We start from the raw sequence: 23964 nt of genomic DNA, 5'->3' as shown, positions 1-23964 counted from the left end.
TTCTGAAATATTAATCTTAGTTTTCTGCTTTATTAATGGGATTTTTAATTCATACACAAACTAATGTCATACATTGGTATTAGCAGCTCTGGTTAAAGAGCTGACATTACCAACACAAGTTGGTGGGCTGAATAGCCTTCTTTTGGAGCTGCATTTTCTAACAAAATTCAAACATTTAGAAATGAACACAATGTTCAATCAGAATCGAACAACAAATACTTTCCTCCAGTATTCCCACTACGTTTGCCACTCCTCCTTCCCAAGCCGCTCCCCCCTCCCCAATTAATGATTGCAACCAGTTTTGTGAACAAAGTCCTATTTTGAAACATCAGCCCAGATTTATGCATTTAGCATTAACAGAAGAAAAAAAGCAAAAGATATCCACAAGGTCACACCTGAATGAATGAGTGTACAAACAATTTAATTTAAAATGCAACTTTGTGTTGTTTCCATACATCCATGTTTGAACAAAAAAAAACTGGTCATTAAAATAACAGGGAAGAAAACACCACAAACTTTTCACAAGTCAGTAGGTGACTATAATGGAATGCTTCATTTTTGCTTAAAAGGTTATTGATCCAAAAACCATTCACACATAGTAACCAGAAACAAAGAAACAATGCATACCCAATGTAACTCACAATAGATCCATTTACATTTTGAAAATTCAGACAAGCACTGATTGCAAGAACACAAAAGTAAAATACAGGTGAGGAAAACCATCTGAAAATATTCACACTATGCCCTTCCATACAGATTATCCAAACTTTGCCATTACAACATGTAGCTATCATTAACTGCATATCCATGGCATAGACTTATTATTCTATAAAATCAAGGACATCTGGTCACAAACTCCACGTGCTCCTCATTTTTGAGGATCTGTTCTATTTCTTGGTTTCAATCTAAAAATATTTTCTGAATCTACTTTAGCTATTTACAGTAGTGCCTGATCACAGTAATTTTAAATTACAAAAAAACCAAATAAAGAAAAATCAGCAAGCTAAATTTTGAACTAAAATTGATGTCTCAGGCAACTAACTACAGTGCTACTACATATTGAAAAATAGTGCATCATTTAGAATCAGCAGGGTTAATATAGAAACATATCAAACCAGGAAAAGATGCATCATTCCTGGGGACAACATCCAGTATGTTTTAATTCATCTGTATTTTAGAATTAGTCAAAACCAATCTAACTAGCTTATAGGTTTAAATGCTTGCAATTCTCTCAATTGCTGTTAACTTTTTAACTCAACATGTAAACATTAGAGTTGAATGTTAAATTTGAAAAAGCTGAGATCTACCCTAACTTAGGGCACTTCAATAAAACCAGATTTAAAGTTTTAATTTTTCTTCAGTTACAGACTTAAACTTAAGGCAGAGGCAAAAAAACACAAGATAAATAAGTAAGTATCTTTAGCAGTCTTCATGTGGCTTTGAACACATTTCCAACATGCACATTTTCAGTAGATAATTTCTTAAACACCATCAAGTGTTCAAATTACAAATACAAAGGATGCGTTGTCCAAAAACCACATTTATTGCAATTACATTTCCTCACAAATGTTATTTCTGCACGAGGAAGATTTGGTCTTCTTTCTTTGAAGAAGAAAATGTATTGGTAGAATTTCAGGAAGATCGGTCTTCAATATGTGCTGTGCTACTGCAAGGCTTCAAGCGTTTAGCTACAAAGTGAATTTAAAAAAGTAGCATTATTTCATTTTAATTAGGATCAAGGAGCAGGCCACACATTCATTTCAGTCTATCCTGCCTTTCATCAGATCATGGCTGAATATTTACCTTGCTGTTTTGTTGTGATTTTCATTAGTGCCTTAAAATCTCTCAAATTCCAGCCTTAACTATACTCAAAAACTGAGCAAGTTTTTTGGGGTAGAGAATTCCAAAGATTATCAGCCCTGAGCAAGGTAATTTCCTCCTTTCAGTCCTAAACGGGCAACCTCTTGTTCTCAGATAACTGACTGCAGCTCGAGACTGTCTAACCAGAGGAAAGAATCTCAATAGTATGTCCTGCCAAAAAAAAATCAGCATTTTATAGGCTGACAATATCACAAGTAACAAAAAAAAAGTCTGACCTGAATTTGCAAAACCAAGACAATTTTTAGGATGTTGCAATCTGCAGGGACAGTGGCAGTCGAGAATGGAACACCTCACTTTCGGTAATGTGATGAAAGTCAATGAAAAATCAATTTGAGAATTTGGATTCTAAAATATAGTGGCATATGGGATTGGTAACTTATGAAGGGCTTTGAGAAAAAAAACAACAACTAGGTCAGACATGATTTCTGGAGTGACCTAATCCAGTAAGTTTTGGGAAGCTGGGACACCCTTTGCGTGTTAATGGTAAAGTATTTTTACTGCGAAGATTTATAATAGGTAAACATTGAGGACCATTACCATACTTTTTGTTCAGGAGAAATGGAGGTCTGATTTTAGCTTAGAAAAATCAAGAGAGATTAAAATTTTTGAGCAATTCAGAGGAGAACTAACTGATGAAAAGCAAGTAAAACCTCTCTAAGAAGTACAAAACACTTTAGGGAAAGCACAATTATTTCAATCTAAAAAGAAATGTGTGCGACTTCCAGACTAGAAGTGCTTAGTTAAAAGTCTGAAGATTATTAAAAAGCTGAGAGTCTAAGATTTCATACACAACGATTTCACAGTTCATAAGAACAACTGTGCAGCATCAGTCAAACTTACAATGTGTTAATATAGTGGTAATTCCTCTGGATTTAAATTGCTGGAGAAGGGACATTGTTGGGGAATTAATTGAAACTTTGGATTGCTTTTGTTCCTTTTTCGTCTTCATGCTATATCTAGACAACTTGTTAAATTATCTTTTGCATAATAAAAGTTCCTGATAAAGAAACTAGGTATTTTAAGTTTCAGTGAATGACCACATTATTCAAAATAGAAAGACCTAAAGAGTCAGATTTTATCTGGAATCAGACTAGTCCAGTACCATCATCAGCTGGGATCTAAACAATGGTTGGTCTGCATCAATTCGCAGAGTTTTACACTGGTCCTTTAGAATCTGATCTTTTTATTGGAATAGATTTCTGGCAACAATATATGATTGCCTGAATTTCTTTGAGGACTGCCAGCAATTTGCCTGCACCTCCAACATGAGATGCCATCTATTGATTGTGTGTGGCATTTAAAATTGATCATTGTAATATTAAATAAAAGGAGACAACTGTATCTATGGAGAGAGAAACAGGGTTAATATTTCAAGTCAATGTCATTTCAGCAGAACTGAGAACTTATTAATTTATAAATAAAGTGGCAAGAGAGGGAACGTTAAGAGAAAAATGTATAAGTAGGCAAAAGACAGGAGAGAATAGGAAGTGGTAATTGGAGAATTAGAAGAATCAAAATAGTCTAGAGGTGGAGTGAACAGCAGACTGGTAATCAACTGCAACAATTTAACTTAATCACCCTGCCTCTGCCTCAAAAAGGTGCCTACCTACTCCACAGGAAACAGTACTTCATTTACATTATAATTCTGACATTGAAGCAAGGATCACCAAAGAAGATCTTGACCTCAGTCTTAGAAAACATAAGGAGTAAACCTTTCCAATAGCTTCTTTCCAGATTATCAGATGTTTTCTCTATTTGTGAAAGTGTATACAGATTGTGTTGGCTAATCCATATCTGACCACCTGTCTAGGATAAGATATCATGTTTAAAAAAAGGTGTTGTGTAAAATCAACTTGGTCAAATATTCTAGTCAAAGTTGAACATTTGGGAACATTTAGCATTTGCTGCCAAAATGTTCACATCTATCGATCTAATTCTAAAAGTACAATTAGAACAGCAGGTACTCACGCTCCATAAGCTTCCATTTCTTCTGCTCAGAGTGAAGGAAGCTGCTGAGGTAGAAGATGACAGGTAGGAAAAGAAGAAATGTTGACACTGCAATGACTGGAATAGTATCACTGCAAGGGACAGTGCAGTTGTAGGTTTTGCTCCAGAGCTGCTGTGTCAAGTTCATCTGATGGCACCAAAAAGAACACAGGACAAACTATTAGGCCTCAAGTAAATTCTCATAGAGCACTTTTTTTAAAAAAAAATTCAATTTAAATTAAGTCAAAATGGTCCAAAAGATTTCACAGATACAAATAATCACCCTGATGTGCAATGTTCATAATCAGTGTCAAATTTATTTATTTATAGAAAATAGCATGCCCTCCCACCCTAGTCTTGATTTTTTAGCACTCATTAAAAACATTGATCTGAACACTTAACTCCTCGCACAATAGTGTGGCAAGATCTTTAATGACCACCTGAATTTCCAGAATAGATTAACAGAATCCTAGTTTAAAGATCTATTCGAAAATGCGTACATCCAACAATGCTGATTAGCAGATGCAGAGCATGGAAAGCAGGCTGGCTGTCAGAAATCCACTTTAATCATGCTCTTTGAAGGGAAACCAAAACTTCATGAATTAATATAGGTTGGGTCTGTTTAACAAAGGAAGAATATGATTGCCATGGAGGGTGGGCGGATGGAGGAGGGGTGGGGGAATGCAAGAGATGTTCATTAGTTTGAATACTGGAAATTGGAGGATTGCCCAATGAGTGATGTGAATATGGCTCTATACTCTCAGGTTTAGAAGAATGAGTGATATCAGTGGAATATAAGAAAATCACAGAATCCCTACAACGTAGATAGAGGACCTTCGGTCCATTAGGTCTGTACCGAATGCTGAGCAACATCCGACCCAGACCCTTCCTATCCTGCAATCCCACATTTAACATGGCCAAGCCACCTTTAGACCAGAGGAGAAAACTGGAGACATAAGATGCGCACACACAGACATAGGGAGAACATGCCAATTCCACACACCCATCCAAGGATTATTAGATTAGATTGCTTCCAGTGTGGAAACAGACCCTTCAGCCCAACAAGTCCACACCGACAAGCCGAAGCGCAACCCACCCAAATCCCTACATTTACCCCTTACCTAACACTACGGGCAATTTAGCATGGCCAATTCACCTGACCCACACATCTTTGGACTGTGGGAGGAAACCGGAGCACCCGGAGGAAACCCACGCAGACACGGGGAGAACATGCAAACTCCACACAGTCAGTCGCCTGAGTCGGGAATTGAACCCGGGTCTCAGGTGCTGAGAGACAGCAGTGCTAACCACTGTGCCAACGTGCCGCCCACAATGGGATCACACCTAGGTCCCCGAGGCTGTGAGGCAGCAGTGTTAACCACCATGTAATGTTTAAAGATTAAATTGTACTCTCTCTCCCTCTCTGGATTTGGGGGGGGGGGGGGGGGGGCGACATTCACGCAGCAATGCTACATTGTCTTGGGGAATCATCGAGTCAGGAAATTGTTTGCATAACGATTCCCCAGGTTTAGGGCATTTACATTAAAGCAGAGGATGATCCTCATCCTACCACTGTATCTGGGGTTACATGTGGTTATGGGGAACGGCCAGAGTATCTGTGAGCATTACCAACTGACCTGTATATAGGGGATGTGTTTTCTTTGTTTGGGGCCTCTTTTTACTCTACTTTGCATGCCTGAAAGGTAGGGTCAAAGGCAGTCACCTAGCTTGTACAAGCATTAATAAACTTTAATTGCTTGCAGAAATTAGTGTGTGCAAATTGCATCTCTTGTGTGAAACCTTGGGAAAAGAACCTAAAAATAGTGCTGCCCCTAATGCAAAATGTTTGGAGGGTAGAGGACTCAGTTGCTGCTTCCTCTAGCTGAACAGCATGGAACTTAGGGGCGTAGGTTTTAAAGGCATCAGCTATTATGGTCTTCACTCATGATGAATGAGTAATACAGCTGTTAAATTTGCTGTCATTCCACTCAGCTTTACCAAAATTTCTACAATGCATTGTGGCCTTGACCTTGCTCTTTAGGTTTATAATTTTCCTGTCGCTTAAACAGTCTACTGCCTTTTTAAAAGTCTATATACAAGCCATGGAGATTTGCTTATTATAAACATGCAGCAGGTGCTATCAGTTCAGCTAGTTCAACTTACTGAAAAAGCAGCTCTAAAGCAAGAACCAAATAAATTCCCTGCTCTTGGCATAAAAATAAGTTTAGAATTAGATTGCTAAAATGAGCTGCCAGCACTGCACAGGGGATAGATGTTGGATAGTTGTCAATGTACTTACTGCATCAACGATGTCAATACACAAACTCTGCTTATCCACCAAGCTATAGTACCATTCAGTTAAATTATTGTAAAAAACTTTACACTTCACGCAAACATCAGAATTGTTCCCGAGAGCTGTGCGTTTCTACAAAACAAAAGTAAAAACTATAATTTCACATTGTCGAACAAGGTAGTCCACAAATCATCTCACACACAAGAAAACATAATTGCATGCGAAACATCACAAGGTAGATGGCAGTAAAGCATTACAACAAGGTGCTTTCGGCTCACAAGAACATAAGCCGATATGTAAACACGAGGAAACATGTCAAAGCAGCTCGCTATTTATAAACATGCTTTTAAACCATAAAAAAAGTGCCTCATCCAGAACATTCCACTATGGTGGTAAGGAATTGTGATGTGGTGGGAATCAGTTCTTAACTATGACTTGGCTACCTGAAAACTGTCACAAAACGTTATGTGCATTTTCTAATCAACATATCCAGAGATGATATTATACACTTCTGCAGCAGATGGAATCTGAACCTGGGCCTCCTGTCTCAGAAGCAGGGACACTACCACAGCACCACAAGAACCTTGCGATACAGTATGTGGTTAAATATGATTAGGTGTGCAGAATGCTGAAGCCTGTATCAGGCACAAAATGGGGGTAAAATTAGTACTTCTGCAGAAACTTATCTAGATGACATCTCAAATGCCAAAATACTCGAGGTAATTGGTATTCTGTTAACCACTTGATCAGAATAGCGGGATAACAATTTGTCTGAAAGACTGGATGCTTGTGACCAGTGGAGTGCCACAAGGATCGATGCTGGGTCCAATACTTTTCATCGCTTACATAAAATGATTTAGATGCAAAAATAAGCAGTATAGTTAGTAAGTTTGCAGATGACACCAAAATTGGAGGTCATAGGGTAACAGATGTACAACATGGAAACAGACCCTTCGGTCCAACCTATCCATGCTTGCAATTCTGGTCTCCTTCCTATTGGAAAGATGTTGTGAAACTTGAGAGGGTTCAGAAAAGATTTACAAGGATGTTGCCAGGGTTGGAGGATCTGAGCTATAGGGAGAGGCTGAACAGGCTGGGCTGTTTTCCTTGGAGCGTCAGAGGCTGAGGGGTGACCTTTATAGAGGTTTACAAAATTGAGGGGCATGGATAGGGTAAATAGACAAAGTCTCTTCCCTGGAGTGGGGGAGTCCAGAACTAGAGGGCAGAGATTTACACTGAGGGGGAAAAAAAACATTTAAAAGGGACCTAAGGGGCAACTATTTCACACAGAAGGTGGTACGTATGTGGAATGAGCTGCCAGAGGAAGTGGTGGAGGTTAGTACAATTGCAACATTTAAAAGCCATCTGGATGAGTATATGAAAAGGAAGGGTTTGGAGGGATATGAGTCAGGTGCTGGCAAGTGGGACTAGATTGATTGGGATATCTGGTCAGCATGGACGAGTTGGACTGAAGGGTCTATTTAAAAGCTCTATTAATACAAGTAGAGTTTAATAAGCACATTACCAATGAGTAATGGTCAAAACAACTCAAAGAATCATTCAGCATCTTCCTAAAGATTAAAGTGTCCACTGATGGTGCTGTTTTGTTTTCATTTAAGCACGCTGTTGAAGAGAAAAAAGACAACAGGTTAATACATACAAAATGCAACTGAACTTTGCTATTACTAGAATACAATTGCATAAAATAGTTCATACATTTACCACTTACAGGACATGCAAATAAAAAACACAAACTGCTACATAAAACCTGCAAAATAATCCCAAACATGTAAACTAATCTCAAACAAAATCTTTCAATTTTGTGAACACGCTGACCACCTTCCCATGACAGTTTAGTGCCATGAAAAGTAAAAGAATTAAAATTAGTGTATGCAAGTAGATCATTTCCCACGTTCATTTACAGAATGTGGACTGCACTGGCATAATTTATTGTCCTTGCAAAAGTGATGTGCCACTTTTGACAGCCACGACAGTTCGAGAAAGTGGAAGGCCCAGGATTTTGACTAAGGAATGAAAAAGGAATAGCAACATATTTCCAAGTCAGTTTAGGGGTGTGTGTGTTCAGGAGGGAGACTTACACAAGTCATGTTCCTGCTGCCCATGTTACTTAGGTGATAAAAGTCACGGGTTTGAAAAGTCCCACTGAAGCAGCTTTGAAGTGCACCTTATAGTTGAAGCGACAACATAAAGTGCACCGGTGATAAAGGAAGTAGCAGGCTATGCTCTTCAAAGGGCATGTCAAAACAGGCTACTTTATCCTGGATGGTGTCAAAAGCCAATTATTGGAGCTGCCCTCAATTCAACAAATGTCTTGTGAATGGGAGAGTCAGGAGGAGAATCATCTGCAACAGAATATCCAGTTTCTAACTGATTCTTGTAGCCACAGCATTTATGGGTGAAGCCAGCAAAATTATTGGTCAGTAGTGACAACCAAGATGTTGGTGGCAGGAGTTTCTTCACTAGTAATGTCATTAATGTTAATGAGTGTCAAGATTTCCTTGGAGATAGTTATTAACCAGCATTTGCTTGGCATGAATAATCTTTGCCACATGTTCTGCCTCAATATTACCCAAGTCTTGCTGCAGAACCATAATCTGAAGATCACAAGACATTGGAACAGATATAGGCTAGAGTCTATACCAGTGAGATCACGCGTGATCAGATAATCCTCGACTCCACTTTCCTGTCCTTTCCCCATAATCCTGATTCCTTGACTGATTAAAAACAAAAAAAGAACAGTCAATCTCAGCCTTAACAATACTTAATGACCCAGCTCCACATTCATTAATAAACCCGCACAATGAACCCCAGCAGAAAATAAAATTCCTCCTCATCTAAACAACCTCATATACTGAGTTTGTGTTGCCTGGCTCTCTCAAGGGGAAAATAATCCTTCTGTATCTGCCATATCAAGTCCACTAAGAATCTTGTATGTTTCAATAAAGATGATCACTCACTCACTCATTCATTCTTCTATATTCCACTGAATACAGACACAATCTATTCAACCTCTCTTCATAAGATAGGGGAGAAAGTGAGGACTGCAGATGCTGGAGATCAGAGAGTCAAAAACTGTGGCACGAGAAAAGTACTGCAGATCAGGCAGCATCTGAGGATCAGGGGAAAAATTGACATTTTGGGCATAAGCCCTTCATCGGGATGAAGGACTCATGCTTGAAGTGTCGATTCTCCTGCTCCTCAGATGCTGCCTGACCAGCTGTGCTTTTCCTGTACCATAATTTTCATCTCCAAACCTGGTACCAACCTAGTGAAACTCCTCTGGATTGCTTCCAAAGCCAGCATAGCTCTCCTTGGATAAGGGACACCGAACTGTTCACAGTATTTCAGCTGTAAACTGACTCATCGCTTACATAGTTTTATCAAATCCTCACATTTTATATTTCATTCCTTTTAAAATTAAAGGCCAACATGCCATTTGCCTTCTCCATTATCCAGTGAATTTGGATGCTAGCTTTTTGCAACTCATGGAAGACTCCCAATCCCTCTGCTCTGTAGCTTTATGGACTCTTTCTCCATTTAAACATTGAGCTCCTCTATCCTTCCTGCCAAAGTGCATGACCTCACTACTTTATTCCATCTGCCAAGTCTTTACAAAGTCAGTCGACCGGTGTATATTCTTCTGCAGATTGTGTCATCCTCTCTGCTTGCCTTCCTACCTATTTTCATGTCAGTCCAAACTGGACGATAGTATAGTCACTTCCTTCAAAAGGAGTTTCAAAAGGGATTGAACACTTATCATCCAACAAGAATTCCCACTTCAGCTTGTGGTGGAGGGAAGATCTCTGGTGAAGTAACTGAAGATGGTGGAGTCAAGAACACTACTTTGAGGAATTCTTGCCACAGCATCCTGCAGCAACAGCCACAAATCACCTTTCTTTTTGCTGGTTACAACTTCAGTCACTGGAGTGTCTTGCCGGATTTCTACTGATTTCAATTTTACAAAGCTTCCTTGAGAACACATTTGGTGAAACTCTGTCCTGATATCAAGGGCAATCACACCCACCCCACCTCTGGAGTTCAGCTTTGCTCTATTTTTGGACTAAGGCTTTAATGTGATCTGCAAAATGCAAGTTGAGTAGGTTATGCTATGCAGCAACTGCCACTCAATACTACTGCAGATGATTATTTTAATCAATTTAGTAACAGGTTGTAGACAGTTACGTTGATAATTGATTGGATCAAATTTGTCCTGTTTCTCATGACAAGGCTTTTCTTATTTAAAAAAAAAGTGTTTTCATTAGGTGGACTCCAGATCATGACGGAACTGGAACAATTTGACCCGGTAGGACTAGCTCTAAATCACAGCTCTATAATTCTTTGTTTTAGACCGCATTTATTGTGAATACCATCACTCAGGGCACAGCTTGCAGAGCTACATAACTAGAAAGCAATGAAATAGCAGTTGTTGGGAACATTATATTTTCAATTTAATATTGTTTGTTGGAGTTAACTGGTTTAGTCTACTTTTAATTCATGCATGGGATGTGGATGCACTGGTCGGGCAAGCATTTATTGCCCATTCCTAGTTGAGCCCAGAGAAGGTGGTGGCAAGCTCTCTGCTTGAAATGCTGCATTCAATACTGTTAGGAAATGGGTTCAAGGTTTTGTCAAAATGACACAGATCCAAGTCAGCACGGTGAGTAGCTTGGACAGGATGGTGTTTGAAATTGTCACTTCCAGTACCTTGGTAGATTCCAGGTGGCCAATCCAGTTTCATTCCCTTTTTGAGACCATCTAGCAATTGAACATAGAACATAGAACATACAAAAATGCAGCGCAGTACAGTCCCTTTGGCCCCGATGTTGCGCCAACCCAAGCCCACCTAACCCAACTAGCCCACTTTCCTCCATATGTCAATCCAATGCCCGTTTAAATGCCCATAAAGAGGGCGAGTCCACCACTGCTACTGGCAGGGCATTCTATGAACTCCCGACTCGCTGAGTAAAAGAATCTACCCCTAACATCTGTCCTATACCTACCTCCCCTTAAATTTAAAGCTATACCCCCTCGTAATAGCTGACTCCATACGTGGAAAAAGGTGCTCATTGTCAACCCTATCTAAACTCCTAATCATCTTGTACACCTCTATCAAGTCACCCCTAAACCTTCTTTTCTCCAATGAAACAGCCCCAAGTGCCTCAGCCTTTCCTCATACGATCTTCCTACCATACCAGGCAACATCCTGGTAAACCTCCTCTGCATCCGTTCCAGTGCCTCCACATCTTTCCTATAGTATGGTGACCAAAACTGCACACAATACTCCAGATGCGGCCGCACCAGAGTCTTATACAACTCCAACATGACTTCAGGACTCCGGAACTCAATTCCTCTACCAATAAAAGCCAGTAAGCCACATGCCTTCTTACCTGGGTGGCAACTTTCAGAGATCTGTGTACATGGACACCAAGATCCCTCTGCTCATCCACACTATCAAGTATCCGACCATTAGCCCAGTACTCCATCTTCTTGTTACTCTTACCAAAGTGAATCACTTCACACTTACCTACATTGAACTCCATTTGCCACCTTTCTGCCCAGCTCTGCAGCTTATCTATATCCTGCTGTAACCTGCCACATCCTTCCTCACTGTCAACAACTCCACCGACTTTCATATCATCCGCAAACTTGCTCACCCAACCTTCTAGCCCCTCCTCCAGGTCATTTATAAAAATGACAAACAGCAATAGTCCCAAAACAGATCCTGGCGGAACACCGCTAGTAACTGCGCACGAAGATGAACCTTTACCATCAACTACTACCCTCTCTTCTTCCAGCCAGCCAATTCCTAATCCAAACCTCTAACGCACGAAACCTCAATGCCATACCTCCATTTTTTTTTGCAGTAGCCTACCATGGGGAACCTTATCAAACACCTTGCTAAAATCCATATACACCACATCTACCGGTTTACCCTCGTCCACCTCCTTAGTCACCTTCTCAAAGAATTCAATAAGGTTTGTGAGGCACGACCTGCCCTTCACAAAACCATGCTGACTATCCCTGATCACATTATTCCTATCCAGATGTTCATAAATCCTATCCATTACAATTCTAAGACTTTGTCCACAACAGAAGTGAGACTCACCGGCTTATAGTTACTAGGGATTATCCCTACTCCCCTTCTTGAACAAGGGAACCACATTTGCTATCCTCCAGTCTTCTGGCACCATTCCTGTAGACAACAAGGACATAAAAATCAAGGCCAATGGCTCTGCAATCTCCTCCCTTGCTTCCCAGAGAATCCTAGGATAAATGCCATCAGGCCCAGGGGACTTATCTATTTTCACCCTTTCCAGAATTTCCAACTCCTCTTCCCTACATGCCTCAAAGCCATCCATTCTAATTAATTGTGACTCAATATTCACATCGGCAACAATGTCCTGTTCCCGAGTGAATACTGACGAAAAGTATTCAGTTTCTTTCCAATCTCTTCAGCCTCCACACAACTTCCCACTGCTATCCTTGACTGGACCTATTCCTACCCTAGTCATTATTTTATTCCTGACATACCTATAGAAAGCCTTTGGGTTTTCCCTAATCCTACCAAGGACTTTTCATGTCCCCTCCTTGCTGCTCTTAGCTCTCCCTTTAGATCCTTCCTGGCTACCCTATAACTCTCAATCACTCCAATTGAACCTTCATGCCTCATCTTTACATAGGCCGCCCTCTTCCCTTTAACAAGGGATTCCAATTCCTTATTAAACCACGGCTCCCTCACACAACCCTTTCCTCCCTGCCTGACAGGTACATACTTATCAAGGACTCTCAATAGTTGCTCCTTGAACAAGCTCCACATATCGATTGTGCCCTTCCCTTGAAGCCTACTTTTCCAAGCCAAACATCCTAAGTCATGCCTCACCGCATTATAATTTCCCTGCCCCCAGCTATAACTCTTGCCCTGCAGTGCACACTTATCCCTCTCCATCACTAGAGGGAAAGACAGCGAATTGCGGTCGTTGTCCCCAAAGTGCTCACCTACCTCCAATTCTAACACCTGGCCTGGTTCGTTACTCAGAACGAAATCCAGTATGGCCTCACCTCTTGTTGGCCTGTCTACATATTGTGTCAGGAAACCCTCCTGCACACATTGGACAAACACCGACCCATCTAACATACTCGAGCTATAGCTTTCCCACTCAATATCTGGAAAGTTAAAGTCCCCCATAACAACCACCCTATTACTTTCACTCTTCTCCTGAATCATCCTCGCAATCCTTTCTTCTACGTCTCTAGGACTATTAGGAGGCCCTAACAGGGTGACCTCATCTTTCCTATTTCTAACCTCAGCCCAAACTACCTCAGATGGTGAGTCTTCATCCATCGTCCTTTCTACCGCTGTAATACTATCCTTGACAAGCAATGCCACACCTCCCCCTTTGTTACAACTGAATGGCTTGGTAGTCCTTTTTTCTTTAAAAAAAACCAAGAATCAAAGTTAATGACATTGCTATGGATCTGGAGTCACATGTAGGCCATACCAGGTAAGGATAGTAGTTCCTTTCCCAAAAGGGCATTAGTGAACCAGGTGGGTTTTTCCAACAACTGACGGTGGTTTCATGGCCATCATTAGACTCTAATTATAGATTTTCTTGAAGTGAATTCAAATCTGCCTTGGAAGGATTCCAACCAAGGTCCCAGAACACTCACTGGACTAAGTATACCTAGGTCTCTCAATACCATTATGCTATTGCCTCCCCACCCCCATAAGCCACCTGTCCCTTTCACACGATCAAAAACTCACTACTGATCTGACAAACAAGCAACTGTCCACTACCAAATACTTACACTGTACAAGATCTAAACATTGCTGGGTAATAAGCCTGCATTTTGCCTGCTTGCAATTCAACCCTGGTGAACGATAACCAGGCAGGAAAGCAGCGTAGAGCTACTTGGTAGGGAAGCTCCCTTCAAGACCTCCTCCTGCAGCAGTCTCAGTGGATAACATTTGTGCACACAAAAATACAGAATCTCATGTCGCTGTGCACATAATGTGGTGACATTCACAATGCACCCACAGTCTCTACCTGCAGGCGGGTGCACCAGCTGATCTCAGCCTGCTTCTTTGAATGCATGCACACCCATTTCAGCATTTGGTGTAAATCACTTGGTTTGTTTAATAGAGAAACTTCAAACATTAGTTAGTGGACCATAGCAGCTCAAGGTAACTCCCTACCTTCAAAGTGAAACTATGGGCAAGCAATAAATGCAGGTGAGCCAGCGATGCCCACATCCCACAAGTGTATAAAAACATGGAGGGAATAAAATTCACTGAAAAACTAGCTTCCAAGTTAAAAGCAGCCTCTTAAGTAAACAGAGGTGGATCATCCACTGCCTAAAGATAGCAGGAAATTATTCTGTCTGTTATGGCACTAACATCTGGGCTATGCCTTCTTGGAGTATGGGGTTATTTGTGGAGCATCTTCCTCCACTTAGTTGTTTAATTAGCCATCAGTTGAAATCCGAATGTGTTGCTTATGGAACTGTTTTGCAGTGTCTACAGCATACTGCTTCTGTGTTTAGCACCCAGACAGTGCCCCTAAAATGCTCTTTTACATTCTTCATTTGTACCAGAAGGGGTCCTTTGGCTTCTTGGTAATGATGGCTCAGAATATGCATTGCACTATGATGTCAGAGACTGTAGTGGAACACAGTCAACTGATGGTCCAAAGAACCTCACAAAACACCCATTTTGAGCTACTAGCTTTGGGGAAAATCAGAACAATATGACAGGTGGTTCAGTGCAAATACAAGATACTGTTTCAACAGAAACTCTACAGTGGCACTCATTCAAGTCAAATCTTCTTCTGCTCTTTCAGCATCACCCTCCCCCATTCACCCAAAAGAAACTGAGTTGGTTCTCTCAGTCATGGCTGCATTGCCAGTCTGACAGCTACATCCTGAGACTTGACCAGTTTGGTCAGGAGTGCTGCTACTAAGTCACTTTTTGTTGATGGACATGGAAAAAGCAGGGAATAGCAAACACGCTAAAAGTACTATGGAGATTTTCAAAGTAATGATCAAAATGAAGCAATATTTAAAGGGAGTTCATGGTAAGTCAGGAGAAAATCTCTTTCCCCTATCTGACAGGAAAGGAGTTCTGGAGTCGGTATACCATAGCCACACCTTTGTAACTGCAAGTCACAACTTAAGGCCAGAAACAAGTCAGACAGGGCATACTTAGTGATGTTGATGGGAAGAGGCAGAGATGTTGACTGAAATATGTGATTGTACGTACACCTATATTAGGCTGATACTTCAGTAGTTTTGTGGGACAGCTCTCTCAACTTTAGCACAAGTTTCCAGATATTATTAAGGAGGTGCTTGCGTGTCAAAAGGCCTAGAGATGTGCATTTACCAGTTTACTGCCTATAACTAATACTGGGTCATTCATTTGGTTTTTTTTTTAAATCAGTTTTTTTTTTGGGTAGCAGTTTGATGTAACGGAGTTGTATCAATCTCAGATGTGTTAACTTCTGGCAATGTGACTAAGTTGAGTAAAAGTAAGACTTCCCTCACTCAAATATCAGCAAACCAAATAGAATTTTATGACAATCTGGCAAGCTTCCAGTAACTGCTGCTAACTTTTTATTCCAGTTGATTTAATTAAATGAATTCAAATTCCCTAGCTGCTCGAAATCATTAATCCAAATCTTTGGTATACTGCTTGAAGGACACACCCACTCTACTACCGAACCTCTCAGGATATTAAAAATAATGCAGTTTAAAGAAAAATACTTTAACTGTTGCCGGTTGTGAAACACTGTCTAGCTGCATCTACAAGCTCTTACTGCCTTTTCCTACAACACGTGACAGCACTATCCTGATCTAAACTATTTCAAGAGCTCACTGTTGTATTCATCAGAAAGAAATTCAATGATACTCTAAATATTAGCAACCCTGTACTCACTGCGTGTAATTCAATTGTAATCCAAGGCTACATGTCGATGTACTTAATGCCCCTTATTGTTTGATCGAAGAGACATGATTCAATATCCATAGAAAGATTTTCATTCTAAGTGTACCTACCTCCTATCCCAGAGTAGTATAAGTTTTTTATGCTTAATGTATCTTTGACTACTCCATCCTTCCCAACCAAAATCTAGAATCGTTCAATTGTTCATAGAACGTTTCTTTAAAAAGAAAAACAGATTTTGAAGAATTCAAGTAATCTAATTTAGCATTGATTTCCAAAAGTACAGATGGCAAGATAAAGCTGGGACATAATTAAGTTTTCATTTTGAATGATGACTCAGTAGGCCCATTCTCTGGCCTCACTGGTTACAAAGACCTATTACAGACTGGGAGGCGGCCCATCAAGTCCACACTGACTCACCGAAGAGCATCCCAGCCAACCCTCTCACCCCACATTTCCCATGGATGACCCACTAGCCTGCACATCGCTGGACACTATGGGAAATTTTGCTCGGACAATCCACCTAACTTGCACATCTTTGGACTGTGGGAGGAAACCAGAGCACCCAGAGGAGACCCATGAAGACACAGGGAGAATGTGAGAATGTGCAAACTCCACATACACAGTCACCCAACAGTGGATAGTGAACTCTGACCTAGAAAAAAAAGCACAATATAGACAGCTTTAGAATAGCCAAAAATGGAAAATGGGGCATATGCCTGAAAGATGAAAATGTGTTGCTGGTTAAAGCGCAGCAGGTCAGGCAGCATCCAAGGAACAGGAAATTCAACGTTTCGGGCATAAGCCCTTCATCAGGAATCTTGGGATGCTGCCTGACCTGCTGCGCTTTAACCAGCAACACATTTTCAGCTCTGATCTCCAGCATCTGCAGACCTCACTTTTTATTCATATGCCTGAAAGAAGAAGTCGTAAATTGGTAGTGTTACCAATTTTCTACAACTCAGAACATAAAAGTTTACTCAAAAGCTGTATTCTGCTCATCCAGATATTTCTTCCCCCCAAAACAAAATTTAAATTAACATACCAAAGCTGTGCCTCATCTACAAAATACCTAAGTTCATCTTTCATAAGGGGAGAACACATTAAAAAGTCCATGATACAATTATACTAAATAAGAGCTTTTTAATATGACATCCAAGTCACACCATCTTTAAGTGGATACTGGCAAAGAGGATTCATGGAACTTAAATCAGTGAGGTCCATTGTGGACGCAATTGGTGACAATAAAATCAACTCAATCTTAACAAAACCACATAATTGCTGCCCAAATCTCACGCCTGCCACACAGGAAATTATGTCAACAGATCTCGATACAAAATAGTGACGATGGTTCAGAGGTTGAGATGTCCCCGATCCAAAAACACACCAAACAACACCATTCACTACCACCTCTAAATATTGCAAATATCATATTAAGTACAATAATTAGTCCATTTTCCACAAAGATTCTTTGCAAATAATTATGGTCAGAATCAGACTGGAGTACAAGCCAAACCAGCCTTTAAAATTTTGCATGAATAGTGGAATTATCAGAAAGACAGCCTCTAATTTTAAAAAAAGCTATTTTCCTCTACTGTAATTTGTCTGACAAAAGTGTAATTGTCAACATGGACAAGATTCATTTCAAATAAAAGCAGCATGATAGGCATTTCTGGCTCCCATTTAAGCCTCACTTCAAGCTGCTCCCATTCGTTTAAAAAGGAAGTGGTCAAATTGTGGACATCCAGCAAATACATGGGTGCGTAGCCAAAGTGAACAAAACTCAAAACAAACTTCTCAACCCATGACTCTCACAGGAGATGCTGCTGCTGTATACATCAAGAAATGAAAACGTACCCTTTGTAAAAAGGCATAGCTGGAGTAGCTATAAAATGGTACATCAATATAAATAATTTCAAAATAAACCAAATCTTAGAAAGCTTATCCAAGTGAGCAAACATACCATCACACGTGGAGTCAGTCCAAATTTTTTGCAGATAGTTATTCATGTTCAAGACTAGCTGCAAACGGTCGGATCTCAAAAGCTGTTTTGAACAGCTTACATTCCCTGAATTTTTCTATAAGAAAGCAGGGCAAAGATTGGAAAATCAAAAATAGTTACAGCAATAGAATAGATGCAAATAAGTTGAATACAAGGGAAAGTTTAATAATGGTTACTAAACCCAAGTGAAATATCATTTCTTTCATTGTTAGCAGACGAATAATCAAAAACTCAAGCAAATCTGGTTGTGTAGAAATGAAAATGGCGATGTCCAGACAGAAAATCCAAAAGCACCAGCAGACAAGGCTTGCGGATAATGCTGACACTGCAAACATGCTTACTGTTACTGAAGTACACGTAATTCTGAAAGTGGCTTTCTTACAACTTCATACAGCCACAGGATAGTGGCTGCCAAAAACGTATATCCTAACCAATTTCAGAGTACTGTGCAAGACCTCAAAAACTTCACGTCCTGTTCTTGTAAAATGGGACACCTGCTTTCTAGAACAGGCTAAATTTTCTAAGCAAAGACAAAAATAGTGCAGATGCTGGAAATGGTCAGCAGGTCAGCCAACATCATTGGAGAAGAACAAAGCTAATATTTCAGGTCAATGATTTTTTTTGTCAAAACTACCCAAGAACCTGTAAAATTCACCCAAAATACAGATAGCTTGACAGAACCAAAAAGTTATATTTGCACCATTGTTAAGATGGAAGGCAATGTTTTAAAAGTGACATTTTAAATTGTTAGCAACTTTATGGAGAAAAAGAGAATGACACTAAAAATGAAATTTAGTGGACAAGAATTTTAAATGATGAAGCTGTATCCTGCCCCTGGTACCAAGGAAGCATTCAATCAAATACAACACCAAAAAAAAACTCAAGAACTATGTGACTGGGATTGGAGTGAGAAACAAAGTCAGTAAATGATTGAGGGGAAGATCTTTGTACTTATCAAAAACAGTTATCTAATGTCCCAGTTCAACCAACAAGCCCCTCAGATACAGCCTTCGCCATTCAAGATTCTTTACTGCTTCATCAATAACCATCCCTTCATTATAAAAGATCAAGAGTGAGATAGGAATTGCCAAATGTATTGTTATATTAATGATATTATCTAAAATCATCATTACAAATTAGTGTTTAAACCATACACATTGTTCTAAAGACTTCATGTGTTTTAAAAAAAGCACATAAAAATCAGGCCCGAAATTAGTGTTAACTGTAGCTCAATGGCAGGAAACTCACTTCTGGCTCAGGTTTGAGATTTAATCCCACTCCAGGAATGTGAGCACGACTTAAGCTGGCACCTTACAGTGCTAAAGGATTGCAGCATTGTTAGACATTGCTTGGTGGTTGATTGGTGTGGGTGTCCCAGAGATGTTCCCTACCACCAAGAAAACACTCCTACACTGAAATAGCTCCTTGATTCTTTACATACACCCTAGCAGACAGACAGTAACCCAGGTTTACCAGCTTAACCAAAAAACAGCACATCCAACAACTCAGTGCTCCACAGTATTGAAGTTTCAACATGGAATTTTTGTGCTCAAGCCCTGGCGTGGGACTCCCATCTAGAACCCTGTGACTCAGAGGCGTGTGACCAAACAGTGGACACTCCCATCAATTTTCAGCACGAAACTGATTCACTAAACAAATTTAAGGAATTGCTGCTAAATCAGCAGCAGACATTGATCTTTACTACAGTCAATAGTGTTGAAAAAAAATGGATTTAACAGAACCTCAAAACAACTCTCAAAGCTCACAGATTTTTCAAAGGACAGTTCGCTAAAACTGGTACTTGCTGCACTAAAAGTCATTGTTTATTGAAAACTTGATTCAAAAAATTTAAAATTCTATCCTTCCTACACCTGAAATTAATTTATTACATATGTTTTTGTAATTCAAAACTGAAACAAGTTTCGGTTATGGTGTTACATGCAGTCAAGTTCCATTAAGAGAGTATTTAACATACATCATTTAGTCCAATTAAAAAGCCATATTTTAGATTAGCTATTTTATAGCATTTATGTACTTCTATAAAATCACCTCCTCACGTCTGTTTTTACTGGACCTCATGTGTTGATTGACTGTCATATTTGCCTACAACTACTGATTAACTGACTATTACTTGCAAGAATGGGTTTTGTTTCTGTTGAATATTACTTGTTATTTCCTTCCTGCCAGCAACATTTTTTTGTCCTACTTCGCTTTTTTCTCCTTTGAGATACCTCTCAAAAGCTACCACTGACCAAGCCTGAGGTCACCTGACATTCCAAATAATATTTGGCAATCAAGCAATGATATTTCTTTAATTTTTACAATATTAAGACATTAAAAAGTATTTGTCAGGTTCACCCTAACTCAAATTTCATCACCAATTAGCTCCACATTGCTTAATTTTGAGGTTTCCTGTTTCAATCCTTCCTAGTTTTATATCAAGTGAAAATGATTCAACAATCCCAAAGTGAGCTGTGGGACACTCATTTTAGCACTTCTCCCACTACCATAGGTCCCTCTAACTACAGTCATTCCATTTATTCTCTAATTCCTTATCAACAGCCACATTGGATCCTGAATCTCCACAATCTTGGAGATTAGTTTGTATGTTTCCATGTGCAACTTTTTGTTTTGTGGAAGTCTGAGAACTAGACATATTTTCAAGCAGTCAACCTGATGTCACTTCAACAACGATGCACTTACACAGCTACTTTAACCAATCAAAACATTGAGAGATTTCAACACCACACTACCACAGAAATTTTGATAAGGAGCCACACAAGGAGAAATTAGCACAAGTGACAAAGTGTTTGGTGCTACTGGTGGGTTTTAAGGAGCATCTTAATGCAGAAGTGAAGAAATTTGGGGATGGAAATATAGCTTCAACAGTCTTCGTTCTCTATGTTGGAACAATTAAAATCAAAATGATGCACAAGACCCACCCGTACTAAAACAACAGATGACTCTTTGGTAATTACAGGGCTGGAGAATGTTGAGAGGGGTGAAGTTATAAAAAAGATTCTCATGCTTCACTTTTAAATTGTAACAGTTAGGGATTTACCAGACCCAATAGCTACTGTAGGTCTGAGCACAAGGATGATGAACAGGGTTGTGCATTAGCTAAAATACACTGGCTGCAGAGTTTTGGTAGATATAAGTTTTGGGAATGGGGTGGGAAGTGGAAAGCTGACTAAAAAAGGAAGTCAAATTTAGAAGATACTTGAGGCACTGACTTTTAGCAGTCAATTCGATTAAGATAGTTGGTCATTAAAAACCAAAAGAACTGCAGACGCTGTTAATCAGAGATAAAAACAGAACCAGCTAGAAAAGTTCAGGTCCAGTCAACCTTCCTCAAAACTCTAGTGTGGTGCTGGAAAAGCATAGCAGGTCAGGCAGCATCCAAGGAGCGGGGAGCGGGGTGGGGGGGCAGGGCAGGGCAGGAATCAACCTTCCTCATTAGGATCCCTGCAGTATGCAAACAGGCCATTCGGCCCAACAAGTCCACACCAACCCTCTAAAGAATATCCCAGCCAAGCCTATTCCTCTACATTTATCAGACTAATGCACCTAACTGACACATCCCTGAACACTATGAGCAATTTGGCATGGCCAAATCACCTTTGGATTGTGGAAAGAAACCCACGCTGACAGGGAGAATGTGGAATCAATCCTGGGTCCCTGGCACTGTGATTCCAACAGTTCTAACCACTAAGCCACCATGTCAGCCTGGAGGTAGTTGGTCTGCCAGGATTGTTTCCAAAGCCATTCAAACATTGCCTAAAGTGGTTTGATATCTTCCAGTTTAAAGCTCCTTCATAATTCTATTCACAATGCTATTATTTCGTGCTCATCTTCAGTGGCAAATGCTATTTGCCTCTTGGGAGAAACAGGCCCCACGTCGGAACCAGGAAAGGTGGGAACGGTGGGAAAGCAAATTGGGGTCTACACACTTCTTTCTTTCTGCATTTTAAGCAAACGGTGGGAAAGTGGCGCACCAGAAACAAAGAGATTAGCGAAAGGACTATCGTGTAAGTTTGAGACGATCAGACACTCGCTTCCCGGCACATACTGAGATGTTGGCGAACGCCTCCCACAAGCTTTGAAACTGCGGGGTGCATTCCTCGCAAAGCCGCACCGGCCGGGCGTTCTTCACCACGCAGCTGATCAGAGCCCCGCTGCTCTGGGCGAAATCCCACAGCAGCTGCCGGCAGCTTTCGCCCACCGCGAGCGGCTCCGCCAGCGAAGTCATCCACCAGCTGGCGGCGCTGGCGCTGGAGCTGGAGCTGCTGTCCCAGTCCGGCCGCGGCGGCGGCTCACTGGCTCCCCGCACCCAGCGGGGCAGAGGCCTACCCTCGCGGGACGCGTCCCACCCGAAAAGGGAACCCGGGCTTTCCAGGGAAAGGTCGTCGCCGACGTCGCTCCCGCGGAAACCGGCACCTTCCAGCGTGGGAGCGGTGGTAATGCCGAGTGCTCCGTCGCTAATGAAAATCAATAAAATAGCAGCCATGGACCCCCGGCTCGTCATCTCCAAACAGCACGGTATGAGCACACCGCCCACGCCTGCGCATTTCACTGCTGACAGAGTGTTTGTGGAGCCGCGGGAGGAGCACGTGACCGTGACGTCAGGTCCAATGTTCCCCCCGATTGTCACGTGGGTAGAGTTTGTTACATTGTGTCATAGAGAGGACACGAGAGATTTCCAGAGTCTAGGTTAGAGTGGTGCTGGAAAAGGCAAAGAGGCCTTTTAGCTTTTCGGGTCCGACCCTATCATCCAGTAGGTAAAAACAATGACTGCAGATGCTGGAAACCAGATTCTGGATTAGTGGTGCTGGAAGAGCTCAGCAGCTCAGGCAGCATCCGAGGACGTCGATTTCGCTGCTCTTGGATGCTGCCTGAACTGCTGTGCTCTTCCAGCACCACTAATCCAGAATCCCTATTGCGGGATGTAGGAAATTTATGTTGCTTCTGCAACTCTAATTCATTATATATAAAAAAAAATGAGCTCACATCAGTGTGTAATTGTTTCAGCCAGGAACTGAGTCAACAAGAATGGGAACTATGTGGAGGAAATGCATAATTGTTTTTGTATTAGCTAAAGATTTATGCAAGAAAGAAACGGGACTGCACAACAATGGTTAAAAAAAACAGGCTTAGTGGTAAGATGCTGTGAAGACAGACAGTTAAACTCAATATGCCTGTATAAACAATAGGTATAAACATCTGTTTCCCACTTTTACAGAAACACAGGAACAAGCCCCAATTAAAAGGGCTTAGTGATAAGATGCTGTGAAGGGCAGCACAGCTGGAGGGAGTAAATAATGGTAAGGCAAGGATGTGCTTACAGCAGGATAAGGTCAAATATCCTTGAGAACAGGAATGAGCATTTTTGTCACAGACAAGGTCGGATAAGACACTAGATAAACAGGAGTAATGGGTACCGGTCTTAGGGAAGTGGAGGATGTAAACAGAGGGGGAAACAATGAAATAAGAAGAAACTATGTAGGAACCAAATTATATAAATATCGAGTATCAGTGTGTTTTGTCCCTGCCTTGTGGACATCACACCCACTTGCAAGTGTGAAATAAAGGTCACTACTGATTCAGATCTTGTCTCGGACTGAAATTATTGCAGTGCGTGAGCTTTGTTTCTCACACCTATCATCCAGTACCTATCTAGTCCAGACTCAGTTTCCAACACTTGGCTCCTAACCTTCCACTTTTTTTTTAATTCAAACTGCTCAGATATATGACAATTATTTGGGGCAGGTGGGACTTCAAACATTACCACTGCACTACAAGGGTAGACTTGTGTGTTCATTTAAAATGTTCTTAAATGTAGTGAGGTTT

The 23964-nt window shown here is 40.7% G+C and overlaps 1 protein-coding gene across 1 annotated transcript; it reads right to left on the bottom strand.

Moving 5' to 3' along the window:
• ostm1 (osteoclastogenesis associated transmembrane protein 1) lies at positions 1-22703 on the bottom strand. The gene is made up of 6 exons (XM_060856493.1): positions 22187-22703; positions 18079-18193; positions 7686-7783; positions 6167-6292; positions 3850-4015; positions 1-1688 (listed from the first exon to the last, which is right to left on the bottom strand). Exons 1-6 carry the CDS (start codon positions 22640-22642, stop codon positions 1633-1635), a joined length of 1017 nt encoding a protein of 338 aa, XP_060712476.1. The 5' UTR covers positions 22643-22703; the 3' UTR covers positions 1-1632.
• Positions 22704-23964: the final 1261 nt, after the last annotated feature.

Source organism: Hemiscyllium ocellatum, chromosome 3 (assembly GCF_020745735.1).
Source record: "Hemiscyllium ocellatum isolate sHemOce1 chromosome 3, sHemOce1.pat.X.cur, whole genome shotgun sequence".
Taxonomy (NCBI): Eukaryota; Metazoa; Chordata; class Chondrichthyes; order Orectolobiformes; family Hemiscylliidae; genus Hemiscyllium; species Hemiscyllium ocellatum.
Note: the sequence above shows the minus strand (reverse complement) of the source record. Positions and strands in the feature narration are given on the sequence as shown.